At 41.9% G+C, this 20,338-nt stretch overlaps 2 protein-coding genes across 11 annotated transcripts in view; one reads left to right on the top strand and one right to left on the bottom strand.

Annotated features, from left to right (window-relative positions):
* The window catches only part of mtus1a (microtubule associated tumor suppressor 1a), a 33,299-nt gene extending 24,418 nt beyond the window's left edge, over nucleotides 1–8,881 (top strand). For 7 of the 10 annotated variants that reach the window (XM_036005428.1, XM_036005436.1, XM_031280212.2 and 4 more), the window contains 7 exons: nucleotides 3,647–3,861; nucleotides 4,121–4,226; nucleotides 4,478–4,551; nucleotides 4,700–4,795; nucleotides 5,534–5,650; nucleotides 5,759–5,856; nucleotides 7,650–8,881. In XM_036005428.1, the coding sequence (XP_035861321.1) occupies nucleotides 3,647–3,861; nucleotides 4,121–4,226; nucleotides 4,478–4,551; nucleotides 4,700–4,795; nucleotides 5,534–5,650; nucleotides 5,759–5,856; nucleotides 7,650–7,878 (935 nt within the window). In that variant the 3' untranslated portion in view covers nucleotides 7,879–8,881. The remainder of the gene's footprint in view (nucleotides 1–3,646; nucleotides 3,862–4,120; nucleotides 4,227–4,477; nucleotides 4,552–4,699; nucleotides 4,796–5,533; nucleotides 5,651–5,758; nucleotides 5,857–7,649) is intronic. The other 3 variants (XM_036005440.1, XM_031280216.2, XM_031280217.2) reach the window with 1 other exon arrangement.
* A 2,197-nt stretch (nucleotides 8,882–11,078) lies between these two features.
* Nucleotides 11,079–19,043, bottom strand: pdgfrl (platelet-derived growth factor receptor-like). The gene is made up of 6 exons (XM_031280206.2): nucleotides 18,778–19,043; nucleotides 17,712–17,982; nucleotides 17,052–17,203; nucleotides 16,002–16,295; nucleotides 13,494–13,630; nucleotides 11,079–11,356 (listed from the first exon to the last, which is right to left on the bottom strand). Exons 1-6 carry the CDS (start codon nucleotides 18,830–18,832, stop codon nucleotides 11,168–11,170), a joined length of 1,098 nt encoding a protein of 365 aa, XP_031136066.1. The 5' UTR covers nucleotides 18,833–19,043; the 3' UTR covers nucleotides 11,079–11,167.
* Between the last annotated feature and the right edge of the window lie 1,295 nt (nucleotides 19,044–20,338).

The following is a 20,338-nucleotide window of genomic DNA, read 5'->3' on the forward strand; positions in this document are numbered from 1 at the left end:
TTCTGGTACAGGGTCTGCTTTTAGTTCCCCTTTCAGATGTGTTTCTGCCTTTTGTTTAGATGACAAGTCAGGAAATCTTTGTATAGATAATGAGGACAATACAGTTTTCCTATTGTTTGCAATGTTTTCATCTTGAGTATTTAGTTGCTTACTTTGTTCATTTATTGTGTTGCTGTGATCTAATGCAGTTATAGATCTGACTCATTGGTACTTTAATTTCGATGTTTATAGTCTATGTTTAGCATTATTCTACATTGATGAATGTAGTCACCCATTCATTACATTGCGCAAATTCCTCATGTCATGCAGTTCAATGTAATCTTTATTTTACGTATTAATGATAAAATAGTTTAGTGCTGTGCCTTGAAGTGGTGTGTTCTGTGATGGGTTAACTGGGTTAACTGTAAGCAGGGGAGGTCTTGCTCCTGTTTGCTTTTGCCCACCACGTAGATACCCTGTTGCTTTTCCTCCACTTGTTAATTGCTTTGTCCTCGGCTGAAAATCACATACCTTGTCAAGGCATGTGTGTGTTTAAGCGTTGCTGAGTAAAGTGGTCTCGGCCCATTCCCCAGGGAGTGGCAGGCTGACCTCTGACCCCACCCACTCGGGGGGGGGGCTCCCAGTGGTGGAATGCCACACCACCTGAGGCCTTGTGAAGGCTTAGGGACAATAGCCGCTTTCCGACCGGAGCGATTTTTGTAGTTCCTAGAACATAAAATTCGTAGAACCCTTTCTTTCTTGTGTTCCGACTGGACCAATTTGGGGATTTTTAAGTCCCTCTAGCCGCAGTTCTTGTAGCTCTTTCAGCTCCTACTTCAGGGCAGAGTCTTTTCTCTTTTCCCTTTTCAGCATAGGAACCTAGGTGAACGAGGGTCGAGTTTCCGGTACAGACAGACCAACAGCGGGACAATTTTAACAATTTTCGCCATCTTATTCATCACTAATTTCACTTCTGACAACGTTTTAGGCGAGAAATTAACTGTTTAGATTTCGAATATAGGCAGTCTTGCGAAAATTTATGCTAACAATACAACATACAATTTGCTTCAAAGTTTTCGGAGTTGAGGAGCTCCATGAAGTGAGGCGACAGCCAGCAAGCGCCTGCCCCGGCCTCTAGCTCGTCGCTCGGCCAGTCATGCTCAGAGACATCGCTGTGAGCTGGAGGTCTCTCAGACCGCTCTCGTAAATAAGAGGCTTTTATTTCGCCGTTGACGGTTCGTTTGTTTAAATATCACAACACATGTCCATCATAAGATTAACGGGAACCTGTGGTTAACTGTCTGGAGTTAAATTCCACAAGCATGTCCTGCGGCTGGCCGGCCGTCACACACACACACACACACACACACACACACACACACACACACACACACACACACACACACAGAGTCACACACACACACGTCCACAGCACAGCAGGCATAAGCAGGGGAGAGAGAGATAACTGTTTCTCTATATGTATGCTATATACATTAGATTTAGTATTTAGTTCATACTTTTTTTGGTGTATTTGTATTCTGATTTTAATGCTATAAAGACCGTTGCTGTGCTTGCATCACTCCCTTACCCCTCCTATGGTCCCTATGGCCACTTTGCCAGTGCGAATGCAATTGGAAAAAACAATTTTGGGGGAGAGTAGTTAGTAGATCTGTTTAGAAGTGGACTTTTCCTATAACTACGTTCCTGTAACTACTTGGTCGGAAAGCGGCTATTGTTTTCTGTCCAGCCTGTGTTCTGTCCCACAGAATAGCCTTTCACGTACAGCCACGCGCACGCTCACACACCAGCTTTCATCTCTCTTACTAAAGGCAGCAGGAGTAGTGTTGTGGCTCCTCCCCTCTCTCACAGCCTCGGGACTTCCACATGATTGCTCTTACATGCTGAGCGCTGTTACATCTGCGCTTTAACACATTATTCACTTCAGAGAGGCTGTAAGACCAACACTGACCTCACATGGACCTTTGGATTATGTGTAGTAAAAGATGTTTTGAAGTCCAGACACGATCTTATAAGCCTGCTTTTAGTTAATTTCCTCCTCAGCCTACATCCCTGCCTGCTTCCACAGTGATCTCACTCCTCATACAGCATTAAATTGCAGTCTTGGGCCACAGCCAAAACTGTTATACGACCACACCCCCTTTTGTCATTCCTCGCACGTAAAAAATAAATAAATATATATATATATATACACACACACACACACACACACACACACACACACACACATCTGCCTTTCTCACCCTCTGCATTATCTGTGACACTTCCAAACCCCATCACCCTGCTGACTGCAGCTAATTTAGATTAACTTGGCCCTCCTCCCACATATGAACCATGAGGTGTTTTTGTGAGGTGGGTTAATACTAGAAAGGCTAATTTGACCAGATCTCTGTTGCATGTGGTTGCAGAGTTCTGGGCTCCGTTTGTTGAGCTGTACTTGCTAAAGCCTGATAGATTGTCCCTATGTTGGCTTGGCCACTGTTCCTGGATCTGTGAAGGTGAATCTTCATGCTCATGCAGTGCCGTGTTTATACTGTAGCTCAGTTTTTAGCAGTGCAAAAACACAGACTCTGGGACTTTATTTTACAACCAGACAACAGGAATACACAATAGGATCAACGAGATTTGGCACTACTTGCCTGTGACAAAGGTGTTCAAAATGACTAAAATTGCAACCCTCAATACAGATAAGTGTGAACCAGTAAAGATATCACATACAGCCTGTGGCACTCATGGCTAACGAGGAACCTTCAACTAGTACCTTTTATTCGGGAATAGTACATGTACCTTTATTGTGCCCCGAATACAGTCAATGTCCCTGCCACACATGTTGTAGCGGAGCACAGCAACATCTGCGTTCAATATTATTTTACGCCCACTATTGAAGTCATACATAGTCTCAAGCTCTAAGTAGTTGTGGTTTATTGTCATACCATGTATTTAATGCCAAACCTTTGAAAGAAAATCACCTGCTTAACATGACAGCAGACGTTCTTGTTCTGCACAGCTGTCTTTCTAACTGTACACCATCGGTGTGACTTCTCTAGTGAGTTGAAGTTCACAATTAATATCAACAGTGTTTGTGCACAAGCACTGAGACTCGAGACAGGTTATGGAGTCACTGTCACCCACTCCAGAGCAGATATAAACACTTGGCAATTGGAAACAGTTGGGGAATATTGAGTTACTGGTTTACAGAACAAAAACGAAAGCCACCAATTGCACAAACTTAAAAATGACGAGGTGTGGAGGGAACAAGCCCGCTTTAGGAAATCTGTTACTTATGTTGCTGGTTTCAAGAGATTGTGAAACTTGTTCTCATATCTTCATCTGCCTATAAATAACTGTGGTGTAGTTGGCATATGCAGTGAAGTGCAAGAGGAACCTCCCCTTGAATGTCAGTTTTTCCATTCCTTTTTGGAGCGTATTTAGTGTCGCATAATTTCATCAAGAGAGAAGTTTGCTAAACAGAGTTCCTCAGTGGATGTATCATTTTTTACACAAGCAGTTACTAAGAAAATTTTTCCTCTGCCCTATTTCAATTAATATGACCCTCTACACAGCTGCATACAATCACTGAACACCATGCAAATGCCCTGCCACTCTTTTACCAAAATAAAATAATAAGTTGGGTTTTTCTCATTTCCAGTTTGCTCCGTCCATTCATCTGAACGCCTGGAGAAGGAGAAGGATGAGTTGCGCGTTGCTCTGGAGGATGCCCTGCACACACTGCAGGAGCAGCACCAGAAGGACCTGGCCGAACTGGAGCAGAGACTGCAGGCCTTCTACCAGGCCGAGTGGGACAAGGTCCACCTCAGCTACCAGCAGGAGACTGACAAGTGCAGGACTCTCCTGCAACAGCAGGTTTGTCCCTACTCCACCTTGTTATTAAATTAATGTAATGGAAAGCAGCTCTCTGTAAAGGCTCAGACACAAGTGGAGGGTGGGGCGTTCTTTGTTAATATTCTGTCATTGATGCAATAATTTTTTATTTGTTTGAACTTTTCTGTGCGTCAGGAGAAAATAACTGTGAACCATCTTAATGTAATGCAGTGCTTAGCAATGCCTTAAGATCAGTAATGTTGTGGTTCAGAATGAAGTCTATCCTGTGTTCTTTTGAAAGATGGGAGAGCTTAAAGACAATCATGAAGTCATGAAGCTGGAACTGGAGAACAGCCACGCAGAACAGCTGCAGTCTGTGAAACAGCAGTATGAAATGTCACTGGAAGGTGAGTGAACAGTATTCATGAAACCTGATCCATTCTCTGATGCTGAGTTTTATAAGATTATTTGAAACGCTACAAACTCAAGCTGAGAAAGCTTTGGGTGTATTTTAACTTAGGATATTCTACTTCAATAAACAAATGTGCATGTGTGCATTTTTGTATTGCATAATAAGATTACATTGTGATTAGCCTTGAGCTTTGTTGTACAGTTTTGACTTTTCTAAAATATTTCTGATGCCATAAAACTCTTTTAGAGCTCAGAAAAGTCCACAGTCAGGAGCTGCAGTCTTTGGAAAGAACCTTGAAAGAGACAGGAGACGCTCTATCTGTAAGCTTGACTTTTCTTTTCTCCCTTTTTTTATTAAATCAATTCACACAAACAATAGCATGTCATGACATGAGGGTAATTTATGAATTGATGAGCCAGTGTATAAAAGCTTAACTCAGTGACTTTGTTGTCCTGCATACATCCACAGGGACAGATTGAAAAGCTGACGATGGAGAACAATGCCCTAACTGAGAAGCTAGCTGCAGAGGAGAACAGGAGGAAACAGCTGGCCGATAAGAGTCAGGTAATCTTATCAATGTGCTTATTATAGCAGAGCTCCACTTAAGAAACATCTCATGACTCCAGTGCTGCTTTCCTTGAAGCATAAAAAGGTGACAAAACAATGATTACCAGAGATATAAACTACCAACAAACAAAAACCATGACCCAACCTTATTTTTTAGAGCCGTCTATTAAGGACAATCAATCATTCTTTACAATGTGAAACAGTGTGGGTTAAACCATGTGTTAGCTACAGCACTGCCCTCCCTCTGTGCCCAGAGTGTAGATTTTAATTTTCCCAGAGTGCTGTTGTACAGTGAGGATGCCACTCCTCATCAGTGTTAAGTGGCTGCCCCATGTACCCAGCATTGTGTCCTGGCACAGCAGAGTCATTACTGTAACTACCTCACATTACCCTGCCACTCCACATCTGCTATTAATAGATATACAATAAGAACAGCAGCTCACTGTTACACATTGACCACTCGTAGTTTAAAAAAAAGAGACTAGGAGTAGTTTAAACACTTCATTCATGCAGAACACATTATTTGCATGTTTTTGATGTCATTATGTATGACGCTTAAGCTTCTTTGTCCCTGTGAGCCCAGAGCAGAGATTAATGTGTAAGTGTTTCATGGCGCCCTCTGTTGTGTGTTTCTGGATTTATGGCCATATGACATTTATGAGGCTTGCTGTACTCATTTTTGAAGTATTTTTGACAGTCCCTGAACATCTTGGCACTACTTATTTGTCCCCGCAGAAGGACTCCCACACCCTGTATCTGGAGCAGGAGCTAGAGAGCCTCAAAGTGGTGCTGGATATTAAAAACAAACAGCTCCACCAGCAGGAAAAGAAGCTGATGGAGATAGACAAACTGGTGAGACCTGAGGGGGATGATTGCTGGGCATCGAGACAAGCAATTCTGCTGCTAAATAAAACCCACACCCATCACTCAATCATTCTGTTGATTTTTATTTCTTTCCAGACGGAGAAAAATGTGAAGTTGGATGAGAGCCTTAACAAGGTCCAGCAGGAGAATGAGGACCTCAAAGCCCGCATGGAAAGACATGCTGCACTGTCAAGGTAAGACTCATGTGTAGGGATGGAAACCACACTCCGAAGCATCCAACCACCTGTCTCACTTCACACTCCTTAACCCTTGTGTTGACTTCGGGTCACATTGGCCCGTTTTAAATTTTTGTTTTATATCAGAAAATATTGGACGTAGAAATAAGCGCTGAAAATGTGTAGAAGAAAAATGTAAAACGTTGGAAAAAGCAAAAACAAATTGTGAAAAAAAAGGCGTCACAAATGTCAGAAAAAAAGTGTTTTTTTCAAGGTTGAAGGGAAGACAACACAAGGGTTAAGCTTCACTGAACTTTTGAATCACCCTCTTCAATTAAATGCATGCTCCTCTGTGCCATAGACCAGCATCATTTTCTAATAACTATTAATCAGTGAGCCACACCATGGCACTGGGTGACATGTTCCTTCAATAATTATTAGCACTGTTGTTTATTTTGACTCAATCTCGCATACAATGTCCACGGCTGAAAATCAGTGGTGGAATGTAACTTGGTACATTTACTCAAGTACTGTACTTAAGTACAAATTTGAGGTACTTTACTTGAGTCTTTTCTTTTCATGCCACTTTCTTCTTCTATTCTGCTACATTTCAGAGAGCAATATTGTACTTTTTACTCCACTACATTCATCTGACAGCTTTAGTTACTTTACAAATGAAGATTTTTGCACACAAAACACATGTAGTTTATAAAATGCGATGCTTTATAATAAATTAAACTCGCCAACAATATAACAGCCTACAAGTCCAGCTGAGGTGATCAGATGATTAAACACTGAGTTGATTGACAGAGCTGTTTGGATCGTTTTCAGTCTCTAAAATGTGAAGATTTTCTGCATTGAGTACTTTTACTTTTAATACTTTAAGTACATTTTCCTGATGATACTTAACATACTTTTACTTAAGTAACATTATCAATGCAGGACTTTTACTTGTAACAGAGTATATTTACATTGTGGTATTAGTACATTTACTTAAGTAAAAGATCTGAATACTTCTTCCACCACTGCTGAAAATCATCATCATCATCATCATCATCATCATAACCTCTTCAGTAGGAACCAATGGGTTGAGAGCAGCAAACAGGCTAGGTCATTTAGAAAGTATTGAGAGACAGATTTATTTATTTATTGTTTTTTTTGGGGTCTTTCATGGGATTTGTTTGACAATAACAAATTAAAGGAATACCGCTTATTCTTAAAGGTGCCCTGCCACACAAAACCGGTTTCCCTTGTATTTTTTGGAATCTGTTAGGTCCATATGTGTTTGCGTTAAGTCGTGAATGTGAAAATGAACTGCTACCTCCTCTGTCAGCTCTAACCACTGAACAGAAATTAGCAGAGAAATCAGGCCAATTACAAAAGCTGGTCAGTCTGACGTGGTGTTGCCTGAGCTCATTACTATTCATGAGCTCGCCCAGTTGCGCTGGGTAAAGGATGCTGATAGCCGGGCTCTCATTGGCTAGCTGTTAGCCAATTAGAGTCAAGCAGCTTAGCTCGTGGAATATTAATGAGAACTGGCACAAATCGAGCTGAGTCTTCCTGCAGGCTTTCTATACCACGCTAGAATGGTTTGAAACAAGGTAACCAAGGCATTTTTTCCACAAAAAATTTTAGAGTCCATGGTAGAACTTCAGACATTACAACAAAGTAATGAAATACATGTGGCAGGGCACCTGTAAGGCTTTCCAGAACAACCTTTGAAATCGTGATATGATATATACTGTAGGTGAGAGCTTCAGTTGAATGGTTGTAAACATTTCTGACCTGTGTGTTGTGTTGATGCGCTGCAGACAGCTGTCGACAGAGCAGACAGTGCTGCAGGAAACCCTTCAGAAGGAGTCCAAGGTGAACAAGCGTTTGTCGATGGAGAACGAGGAGCTGATGTGGAAGCTCCACAATGGAGACCTGAGTAGCCCCCGCAAGGTGTCCCCCACCTCCGCCTCCTCCCCCCACTCCTTCAGCTTCCAATCACCGCGCAGCTCGGGCCTGTTCTCCAGCCCTCCGGTCTCACCCAGATAACCATGGGCCCCTGCTTCCTCGAAGCACACCCTCTCTTTTGAGTTGTCCCTCTGGAATTAAGAGCCATGTTTGTTTCCTGTTCGCTTAGCAACACAACAGCCTTTGACTCCTTGGAGATTGGATGAACTCTGACACTATCTGTACAGAGGTACAGACCGTTAAAAAAAAAGAAATGCTGCACAGAAGCACTTAATAAGCAAGGCTGCCTTGTTTTTTTGCCTTTCACGTCTGATACTATGGATGGGGGGGGGGAAGGAAATCTCAGGACTTCAATGAAACACTATTTTTGTTACTTGTTGGCAGAGGCTTTTCTCAGAACACTCACATACACAGTACATGCAGTAAAATATACACACACATGCATGCAGATATAGCCCAGTGTGTGTGGGAGAGCACTTGTTTGTGTCTCTGGAGACCACAGCCATGGAAAGTCTGAATATAGAATAGCTGTGAATTCCAATGACACTGTCCCTTCTCATATCGCATTTTATTTGAAATATACACGCAATATGGAATTTCTTTGTTGGATTCCTGCACCATTTCTCAGAGCTAACTGTGCAAGAGTGACAGTGAAATTGTTCTATTACTAACATCCATCTGCTAGTTAGTACACCCGGGCTGTACAAGTCTCAATCTATGTTTCAGAATTATTTTTTAAAGGTTGTTTTTTTTACACCTAGGTTGTCGGTTTAAGAATCATCTGTGGCCTCAAACTTGTTTTTATTTTCCACGTGTTTGTTTGTTTGACCAAGGGACCAATCCAAGTCTTTGTGCATGTCATGTGTTTGAGTCTTGGTGATCGCCCCTCACTGAACCCTCCTAATGCAGCTTTAAAGTTGGGGTCTTTGCAAAGAGTTGACCAGAAGAGGCTTTGCTTGTACATGTCAGTGACACTGCGATGTCTCAAAACGTTAGGAATTGATGTTATTGGTTTGTTGACCCTGTTTGAAATATGCAATTAATAAAGTCTTGTATTAAACCTGGTGTATCAGAGTCAAGCTATAAAACTGTGAGCCACACATTTCTGAGCTACTCACAGCAGATGACACTAATTAGTTATATTTAAAAGGTATATTATAGGAATTCAGTTTTTCCTGGAACTCAGCAGTTATCAATTAAGTCTTGTAAATGTTGTGTTTGAGCCAAATATACTAAATGTTTTATAAACCACAAACATTCATATCCTCAGCTAAAGTATATTCCAAAATCATAACAACCAAAACAACTTTTCAGCAAAGCGGAAACTGCAGCAAGTGTTGCATTGGACCGAAATAAGTTCTGGGCCTGCAGATCACATTCCACATACGGAGTGCATTAGGACGTCAGCCTGGCGCACAGCTCCGCTTCAAACCAGATTCTCTTCTTCACAACGGGCCAGAGCAATTCTCTGATGGCTGCTGCTCTCTTGTCCAGCATCATTTCATTTCAACGTAGCGCAAAGGCTAACTATGATAAGTCAGGGATGTTTGATTAGGTGTCCAACACAGAGTGCCAGGGTTTACAGCAGGGTGTTGTTCCTGTCAGAGAGCAGGCAATAAAAATCTGACTCCACTACCCAGAACTCATTTGTTTGTACTTTTATTTTTTTAAATTTATGTAGCACTTGCATTAATTACAGCGTACTCTTTGTCATCCATTCTGCAACGAGTTTAAGAGTGTGTGTGTGTGTGTGTGTGTGTGTCGGGGGTTGGATAGATAAAGGCATCGAGCTGTAGATTTGGATTGCTTCTGGGAATTCATACCATTTCCTGACGTTCTTCACCCAGTGTCATTCTGATGTACAATGTGAGTAAACATGTAGAGCTCACACACACACACACACACACACACACACAGATTCAAAGAAACCCTACTTTATAAGAGAGTCTGAACACTTGACGCATTTTAAAATTTTCCAATTAATCTAGTCATTTTTCAAAGCCAGTGTGGTCAGATAGATCAATGAGATATGACATATTTTAAAGTGTGTTTCGTAGTTATTCGAGTGTCTCCTGCTTTTCCATCTCAAAGCCTTGAACTAAAGGCTAGTCTGCAGCAGAGCTTTTAAGGTTCTTTTCTGTCAAATAAATGTGATTATCAAGGCCTTCCTGCTTTGCCGTTTTCTCGAGGTCAGATGTGAAAAAAAACAGTCAATGTAGTCATAAAACTGCCACGCGTTCAAGCATCAAGGCCTTATGAGACGCAATGTTCAATATTTTTTTAGAATAGTCTAGCTGCACAAAGTATTAGTAATAAGACAGCTATGCAGAGGCTAGTCAAAACACTAGCAGTTGAAAGAAGACCCTGAAAATGACATTAAAAAACATCAAAGTAACTTCATTATTATCTTATTTTTTAAATAAAGTTGAAATATTCTGACTCAGAAGTATGCAGTGCTGTATATGATTTAATCACAGTGCAGGTCATTCCTTCTGGTCAAATTTAACTGAACCATCTACAGGTTGTCTGGACTGAGTCTGGACTGACATCCAGCCTGTTGATTCCTGATGTCCCTGTCAGAAAGCGGCCCATAAAAATCTGACTCCACTACCCACAACTCATTTGTTTGTACTTTTATTTAAAAAAAAAAAATGTATGTAGCACTTGCATTAATTACAGCGTACTCTTTGTCATCCGTTCTGCAACGAGTTAAGAATCTATCTTAAACCCACACTCCTGTAGAGCATCTCATGAAGCATGTTGGCAACCAGTTTGGGCTTTTCTCTCCAAATGTTCCCAGAGATGGTCAGTAGATTTAAGATCTGGTGGAGTGTGGAGGAAAAGCCCTGCAGGCCAGCACTCCTTGTTCTTCTCTGGACTTCAGATAGTGTTGCGTTCCTGTGTGTGGGCTCATTGTCCTGCTGCAAAGTGCATCCTCTCCTCAGAGCTTTAAGCCAGAGGAAGTGTAATGTGTCTGCACAAATACAACTTCTTTTTAGTCACTCCAAAATAAGTGAGACTTTGGTAACATTTTACTTGAAGGTATCTACATAAGAGTGTCATGACAGTGTCATGAACACATGACACTGTCATGACACATGAACCCTAACCCTAACCACAACTTGTCATGACAAAAACCGAATGACACTTTATGACAGAAGCGTTATGTCATAAACGTTTATGACTTGTTTAGAATGTTTATGACACGTTTATGACAGTGTCATGTCACTCTTGTGTAGATACCTTCAAGTAAAGTGTAACCGAAACTTTTTAAAATGAACTCTTCAACAAAAGATGTAGCAAATCTTTATTATGTTTTCACAATCTGCAATCTAAAAATACACCCATAACACAGGTTCTGTTGCCGCGGCTATTTGGAGATGATGTCGATCGTCACAGTTGTCTCACCGTACTGGTTCTTGGCGTTACAGATGTAGTTTCCAAAGTCGATGGTCTCCACGTCTTCTACAGCCATGACACTCTGGGACAAGCGCGTGGTGTGGCCCATTCCTCTGTTAACCAGCCTCCAGGACGTTTGGATGCGAACTGGGCGACGGTCCTGCACAATAAAACAAACAGGATTTATGTTAATTGTTAGTGACAATCAGGGCAGGAAAATGATCGATCCATTGTTCACAATGGTTAGGTAATGGTTTATCAACAACAAGACCTTAAAGTCCCCCTCCAATTTTTCTTGTGTATTTCTTATTATGACCTCACTTCGCTGTGAGTGATGTATGTGCAGAGATTATTTTAACATCCATCTGCTGAAGGGGGAAAGTTTTAATGTGCTCATATCATGCTTTTTGGCTTTTTCCCTTTCCTTAATTGTGTTGTATATCTTTTTTTGTGCACGTTATAGGTTTACAAAGGTAAAAAGCCCAAAGTCCCCCCCAAAGGGACTTACCATCTCCAACAGAAAACACTGTTCACAAACTGCTCCAAACAGCTCTATTGTAGTCCAGCCTTTACTTCAGAGACAAACGTGGTCACTTTGGAACACACGTTATAATGCTCACCTAGCTGCTAGCATGGCACGCCCTCATACTCTGCTTCTGACTGGCTAGTAGTCCTTACCTAGGTACTGTCAGGGCACGCCCTCATACTCTGCTTCTGACTGGCTAGTAGTCCTTACCTAGGTACTGTCAGGGCACGCCCTCATACTCTGCTTCTGACTGGCTAGTAGTCCTTACCTAGCTACTGTCAGGGCACGCCCTCATACTCTGCTTCTGACTGGCTAGTAGTCCTTACCTAGCTACTGAGCATGTGTGACTCCCAACAAAGATGGAACAGAAGTGAGAGGTCTCACTCTGTAGCTAAAACAGACAGCTCAACACACAGGGTGAAAAGAGGAGCTGCAGCAATGTGCAGTATGACAAAAATATGGTGTTTTTTGAAAATGAAACCATGTAAACCTATTCTGATATAACCTCTAAATATAATTATGAACCTGAAAATGAGCATAATATGAGCACTTTAATGTGCGCACCTTAAACCTGAGTTTAACACCTGGATCTACCAGCAGGATCTTGTGACATCACTACTAGTTCATTTTAAATATTAATCCAAATATATAAAATAAACCTATGTGAGTGTGATGTGGAAACTTGAAACCTCCTGCTGTTCACATAATTAATGTTTCAGGAAAGAAGACATCTTGTGTCCAGCAGTTAAACGTTTGAAATGAAAAATATTTGTATATTGATAGATTCTGGATGTTTAATGATTACTACATATAATCAGGCCCATCTTGAATTATTGTTTTATTATTGAGATATAAACTACATACAAAAACGTACAGTATACAGGAAGGCCTCTATGGAGTATTTAAAGTGCCATCAGAATATTTATCATTTTTTCAATGATGCTATAAAACTCCTTAAAATCATATAAATGGCCATTTATTCTGCTACTTCATTATTCTGTCTTTAAATCATGCTCTATTTCTTATTTCTCTTCTTAACAATAATTTAACGAAACGTTAATGTATTCAATCCATTAAGACAATTATAAATCGATACATTGTATGAACATTTTATGATTTTTTACATGCATTTTCTTTTATGACTTACTGTACAGATCTTTTTTTGCATTAAAGGTGCAGTAGCTAAGACTTATAAAACTAAGGTTATTACAGAGAGTTCTCTGTGCTTCTGCAGACCACAACAATCCGGTCCAACCAAGGCAGGACAAAACAGTGTAAAGTAACAAAAAATCAGAGTCCTTGACTCTGATGAAGATGTAACCCTACATCGAAACGTTAGTCACTGTTATGCACCTTAAGAAATATAACCATTAAGTAAGAAGACATCTGTGTTGCACCGGCAATTTTTTGTTACTTTACCGTATAAAACTAACTTTCTGTCATATTTGCTGAAACTGACCCTATGTTCCAGTAGAACTACATGAAGCAGGTCATTAAAAATAAATCCAGCTCCTCTGGCTCCACCTACAGCCTGGAGTGAGATTTGCAAAAATCCACCGCTCCCTGTTCAGATGCACCAATCAGGGCCGGGGGGGGGAGTCTAACTGTGTGTCAATCACTGCTCAGGCCCACGCATTCATTCTCCCTCGTGGGCGGAGGGGCTTAGGAGAACGTTTTGAGCTTTAGCAGAAAGGGGGGAGGGACTGAGAAGTTGTCGATGTTCAAATTTTTGTTGTAAACGGACGTGTATAAAGACAGTTTGTCCTCTTACCTGACCAGGATAAGACCAGGTGAAGCTCACGTCCTCCTCCGGCTCCCCCAGCACGCTGCAGGTCACGTTGATGTTGTCTCCTCCGCTCACAGACTCCGGAGACACTGCTAGGCTCACAAATGGTGCCCCGCCAGGAACTGTCAACAAGAAACAGAAAACAATTATGTCAAAATTTGTAGAAAACATTTATAGATGAAAGCTTAGCGGTACTTAAACTCCTGTCAGTCCAAATTCTATTTCTCCCCATCTGCCAGCCAAACATGCCATGGCAGCTAATTTGATCTACACCACACACCATTTCCATTTCATAAATTCACCTCCCATCCTCCTCCCATTTGCAAAATCCAAGCAGTGTTTCCATTTCTGTTGGCGAGCGTTCACATAAACCAAGCTCAGCCGTGAGGAGGATTTTGACAAATGTGAAATAGAACCTTTTCCTGAAAGCTAATGAAGCACTGGGTTCATGACTTTGTAAAAATGCCTCTCACAGTGGTTCTTGGTGCTTTTAACCAGGGCATTGTCGAGTCCAAGACAAGTCCAAGACCAGGACTAGTCGAGACAGAGTCAAGACCGAGTCCAAATGAGTAACTGACTGTGACTGTAAAGCCCGAGACAGAAAAAAAAGAATCCTCTACAAGACCACTTACTTACCTGTTCATAATGTATGTGATGTGAGAGACAGTATATCTTCTATTTTAGGATGATCATTTGGCTTTATTACTTGCAATGATCAAAAAGCAAGTGCAGCACTGTAGGATCAAATTAGGCCATATTATTTACTTTAAAGTGCTCATATTATGCTCATTTTCAGGTTCATAATTATATTTAGAGGTTATATATAGGTTTACATGGTTTCATTTTCAAAAAACACCATATTTTTGTTGTACTGCACATTGCTGCAGCTCCTCTTTTCACCCTGTGTGTTGAGCTCCCTGTTTTAGCTACAGAGTGAGACATCTCACTTCTGTTCCATCTTTGTTGGGAGTCGCACATGCTCAGTAGTTAGGTAAGGACTACTAGCCAGTCAGAAAAAGAGTATGAGGGCGTGCCATGCTAGCAGTTAGGCGAGCATTATAACGTGTGTTCCAAAGTGACCACGTTTGTCTCTGAAGTAAAGGCTGGACTACAATAGAGCTGTTTGGAGCAGTTTGTGAACAGTGTTTTCTGTTGGAGATGGTAAGTCCCTTTGGGGTGGACTTTGGGCTTTTTCACTTTGTAAACCTATAATGTGCACAAACATATATATAACACAATAAAGGAAAGGGAAAAAGCATGTTATGAGCACTCTAAGTAGAGCAAAAGTCTCGAGTCCGGACTCAAGTACTACAGCACTGCTTTGAACCAATAAAGGGACAAGTAACGTGGTTATGTTTGACAGTTAAAGGCACAGGAAAAATGGTTACTCATCACTAAACAATTTCCCTGACGGGATTAATAAAGTATTCAGATTCTGATTCTGCACTTGGAGCAGCATCACCATAAGTTACTGTATTTATGGTCTATATCCCAACGTTCCACTTCCGGGATTGTTCGGGTGCCGCCGGAAATTCTTTGAGTTGTAATTTTAAACTTTCTGAGGACTATGATTAACTGCTCCTCAGATCTCTGCAGGGTAAATCCAGACAGCTAGCTAGACTATCTGTCCAATCTGAGTTTTCTGTTGCACGACTAAAACTACTTTTGAACGTACACATGTAACACCAAAACAAGTTCCTCCCTGAGGCTATTTTGCAGCGCCCAAGACGATTGTGACCAAGACACCTAGCTCTGGGGAGCTTATTCCCCGGAGTCCTCATGTTTTTTCACCCAGCATGTTTCCTTGAATTAGGGTGGCACCAAAATCATGGTTGCAGCTGTCGCCGTGGTCCTGATGCCCACCCTGCTATGCCCTGTTACACCCTGCTACACTCTGCAGTGCCCTGCAGTGTCCTGCCACGTCCTTCTACGTCCTGCTATGTCCTGCTACATCCTGCTATGCTCTGCTGTGCCCTGCTACGTCCTGTAACGCCCTGCAGTGCTCTGCTATGCCATAACTACTACAACTACTATTTCTAGTTATGGTTCCATTATCTTTATTGTGACTATTATTGCCACTGTTCATCACACCCCCAACCGGCACCGTCAGACACCACCTACCAAGAGCCTGGGTCTGTCCCAGGTTTCTCCCTAAAAGGGAGTTTTTCCTCGCCACTGTCGCACTAAATGCATGCTCTTGTGGGAATTACTGGAATTGTTGGGTCTTTGTAAATTATAGAGTGTGGTCTAGACCTACTCTATCTGTAAAGTGTCTTGAGATAACTTGTTATGATTTGATACTATAAATAAAACTGAACTGAATTGAATTGATTGGTTTAAAGAAATGCCAGTAAACCAGAGCATGTTTTTCTCCCATCCCAGAATGCTGTGTGGACTAGCCAGACCCTCCTCCACAGCGCTGTGAAGGAAGGTCTGACAATGCGAGACTACTGTATTTATAACTACATTGAAGTGTGACTGCTGCATCCTTACCCTCCACATAGAGCAGCTGGTACTTTGTGGAGATCTGAGGCGTTCCCTTGGTCACACCCTTGCAGTAGAAGACCCCCTGATGCTCTTGGCTGGGGTTCTGCAGGACAAACCCCTTGGTGGGGTCATAGGTCACCTGCGTCCTGTTGGCTGTGATCTCCTCCGGAGGGACTTCTCTGTGCAGGGACACCTTGGCCTGCGGGTCGGTCACGCGGCAGGGCACCACGGCGGGCCGGTCTGGGCGCAGGTACACGATCTCAAAGTGGATGGCAGAGGGGACAAAGAGGTTGTCTTTGTCTGTTTGGACAGAAAACAGTCAAACTGTAGGGTTCCAGGGGATCCCCAGCAAAAAAGGGAATCATTTATTTTCATCCATAAGTAGTCTGGATTGACGATCGTGACCGGTGGATCCTTTTATTTCGGGAAACAACAACAAACTTAGTGCTAGCAAGTTACACGCTAAAAAAAGTTTTGAACAAAATTTGGATCGTACAACAAGGCAGGTCTGCTTGGTTGGTTCGGGGAATTATTGTAAAGATTTACAAAGAATATGTTTACGATATTTACATTCTAACTAGGATTTTTTTGACCAATTGGTGGGGATTTGCTACGGACAAAATACACACGGCGATACACTGGTAAGAGCAAATTACATTTAACTATGTATCCAGCTAATTCAAATAGCTCACGTTACTGTATTGTGTGAACAGTTAACTTTATTTAATATTTTATGTGGCGTTTTCTTTTGCAGGGTGCATATAGGTCTGGCAATGGGAGACTAACCAATAAGTAACACAATGACAATGACAGAATGTATGACTCATTTGGTCCTGGGTTTCATACACTTTCTGTAATAAAACATCTAAAAGCGAAAATCCCAGATACAGAATTACTGATCGTATTAATAAAGCATTACTAAATATCATACATTATAATTCATCATTAACCATTCAGGAAAGTGACATCATGTACTCTTTGTAAATATCTCTTATTGCTTATTTCTAAAATAAAATTGAATGTAAAGTGCTATGTGCTATGTATCCCATGAATCACCTGTGAAATAGATGTATGAGACATAGGTGCGATCGTGGTCCCTCTCGCACTCTGTGCCGTCACACACGATCACCCAGCAGCTATACGGCCCTGTGTCAGCAGCAGAGGGCGACGTCAGGACCAGCTGACTGTACTTGTCACTGTGCTTGATGCTGGAGGCGGGAAACGAAAATATAAGACTTTCACATTCACATCAACGTATAGCATGACAAACAGCTGACGTGTAGGATTGGGCATCGAGAACCGATTCCTACTTGGAATCGTTTCAAAAATTACGATTCCAGTAGAATCGTTTCTTTATTGGAATCGTTTGGAATCATTTAGAGGATTTGGCTTCAAATTCGATCATCGCTTTTCAATTTAATATGCGCAAGTTTTGGTTTCTGAAGCAGCCAGGTGCTTGTTGTGTTGCAGCCTTGGAGCACAGTAAACGGTGCTCTAGTGTGGCTTTGTTTTACGTTGAAAAAGCCCTGTAAAACTGCAACCCACCATTGAATCAAAATAAAACGTTCTTATTTGTGAAAACAGGCATATGACCCGTTTCAACTCCACCCCTCAAAGAATCGATAAGAACCGGAATCGTAAGGAAGAATCGCAATTGGAATCAGAATTGTTAAAATCCAAACGATGCCCAACCCTACTGACGTGTGCTTCCAGCACCTGAGGCGTGAGTCGTTAAAGGTGTCCAGGTAGGTCGGGTATGACCATCCGATAGAATCGCCTTTGCAGCGCAGCTCCATGTTCTTCCCAGGAGTCAGAATTGTGGTCTGGCCCAGGCGCAGGAAGCGTCCCTTATCTAAAACCTGGGTCAACAGGGACTGGCCTTTCCCTACTCCATCTTTCAGTCTGGGTAGTCCCTTCACCCGCTTCCCCCCTGGACGGATGCGGTTCTCTCCTACATCTTTTCTCCGCTTGACTTGCTGGCAGGCACCTGGATACACAGAAAGAGGAAGGTGCGTTAGAAGCAAGAGCAAAAATAATAAAGACAACATAGATAAGTCGCAAAATCATGTGTTACTGTACTGTGCGAAAGACTCCGGATTGGTGTTCAGAATGCCTTTCTAGAGAGCTACTCTTTGGGTTTCCCCAGCTGTGACAACAGTTGAACAGGAAGAGTAAAATCCTTAGTACTGGCAGAAAATGTCCAGCACCCTTTCAGCTGCGTGCTCTGTTTCTCAGTGGGCACAGAACACATAAACCATTAAAGACAAGGAACAAACGAACAGTCCATAGTGTAGACTTTCTGGGTTTGTTGTTTTATTCTTCCCTGCAGCATTAACAAGAACGCCAAGGAGGGTCAGCAGTAAAGGCCAGTTAATTAGAAACGTCTGCTGCATGCTTTGGATGCAGCTGGTTTGAGTTGGTCTGCAGAAATACTTTGCAAAAACTCACGCAACTTAACGCAAACTTTTACAATTTTCATGCATTATTTAAAATTCAAATATAGCAGAGTAGTTGCATTGTACATCTGAAGGAAGACAAAATGATTGACAATTGTGTTGATCAAGTGATCAAGTCTTTGCCTTATGTGAATGAGATTTACTTCTTTGTCAGTTCACCTCCTATTCTACGCCCCTTTACAGAGACTGGTGCCCCCAGCCAGTATTTACACAACCTCAGATTATCTAATCCTCCCACAACCCCCAGGTTACACTCCAAGTTCTCGTGATTTAAATAACAGTCTTTTGCTTCAATCATAATTCGTCGAGACAAACACTTCACTCACCATTTTGGAGCTGCACCCAGAGCAGTGCAAGGCAAAGCACAACCCAGAGCTTCATAGTGTGCTGACGGGATGGTCTGCTTTGCGGGGCCTGGCGAGATCGGGGAGTTTGGTGAGGGGCTCAGTAGGAACACTGCAGGCTCCAGCTGCCCTGTTTAGATTTCCAGCTCCATCCTCACAGACTGAGAGGAAAAGGGAAAATAACTCCAGAGCCCTTCTGTTTACTCCCTCTCCTCAGACCAAAAGAGCAGAAACACAGACTCACGGCGCCCTCTGCTGGACCTGAGTGTGAATCAAGGATAGCTTCAAAAAGTTTAATCTTAAAACACTACTGAGTTGAAACAGGTGATGTTACAGGCAAGGTGAAGAGAAGAGAAAATGTTGTTACCAAGATGTGAACATAGGTTGGTAAGAAACAGAAATGTAAAACATAAAAAGACTTAGTTGAAAGTCCACTCACCACATCAAGGTGCAGGCCTCGAGTGGGGACACGAGACCGACGCTTACAGCACATACTTAGACGCGACATACATACATACATACATTCATACATAAATACATACATACACACATACATACATACATACATACATACATACATACATACACACATACATACAGTACATACATACACACATACATACAGTACATACATACATACATACATACATACATACACACATACATACAGTACATACATACATTCATACATACATACAGTACATACATACATACATACATACATAAATTAAACGTTTATGCTTATATTAGTTTGTCTGGCATAGAACATATATATTACAGCATATAATACTGCCTGGATCATTTCAGAGGGATTTGCTGGAAATGATGTGGAAATGAGGGTTTCATGTCATGCACATCCAAGCTAGACCAAGATGGACCATCACATGCTCCGATATCATGGAGTCGAAGAAGGCACTCCTGATATCTGCACGCTCTTCCCCAGTCGATCCAAAGATGAAGAAGTAGGCTACTGGGATGATGATGTTGGAGTTTAAAGTGGCTTCACAATTGTGTGTGTACATAGAGTAGCAGGGGACTCAAAACACAGCCTTGTGTTGAAGAGTGTCGTCGTCCCCCCCATCACCTCCTGGGCTCTGCCTGTCAGGAAGTCAAAGATCCAGTCATTGAAGATGCCACAGCCTAGATCCACGTATCCATGGAATTTTCTTATTCCAAATGCTTCAAATGGCCCCTTCATCCATCACGAGGGCACTTTTTTCCTCCTGTTTTCTGTCCTCCACATGACACTTGATCGCAGTTAAGGCTGGTTTTGTGAATCCAGGATCTGCAGAGATCTGTACCACGACCAGATTGTTTTGTGATTGTGATGTGGCAAAACAAAGTCAAAGCATCCATGCACGTAATAGGCTTTAACAGAATAAAAATGCAGAGTCATGGCAAATGAACGCAATTTCTCAGTCTCAGACCCTTTAACATTTTTCCTTCGTTTAACTCTGGTCAGCAACGCTTTTGACACTTCACTTAAGGAGGCTTCCAGCATCTGTGCACAGACTGGTTAGAGATTAGAATGTTCTCCTTCAGC

The sequence above is a fragment of the Sander lucioperca genome, chromosome 1, assembly GCF_008315115.2.
Source record: "Sander lucioperca isolate FBNREF2018 chromosome 1, SLUC_FBN_1.2, whole genome shotgun sequence".
Taxonomy (NCBI): domain Eukaryota; kingdom Metazoa; phylum Chordata; class Actinopteri; order Perciformes; family Percidae; genus Sander; species Sander lucioperca.

Coding starts and splice junctions, on each gene's coding strand:
- pdgfrl (XM_031280206.2), bottom strand. CDS start 18,832: ATGAAGCTCTGGGTTGTGCTTTGCCTTGCACTGCTCTGGGTGCAGCTC. Junction 17,204..17,711: donor TTTAACGACTCACGCCTCAG/GTGCTGGAAGCA, acceptor TCCCGCCTCCAG/CATCAAGCACAGTGACAAGT. Junction 11,357..13,493: donor CCTGGTCTTATCCTGGTCAG/GTAAGAGGACAA, acceptor TTTATTGTGCAG/GACCGTCGCCCAGTTCGCAT.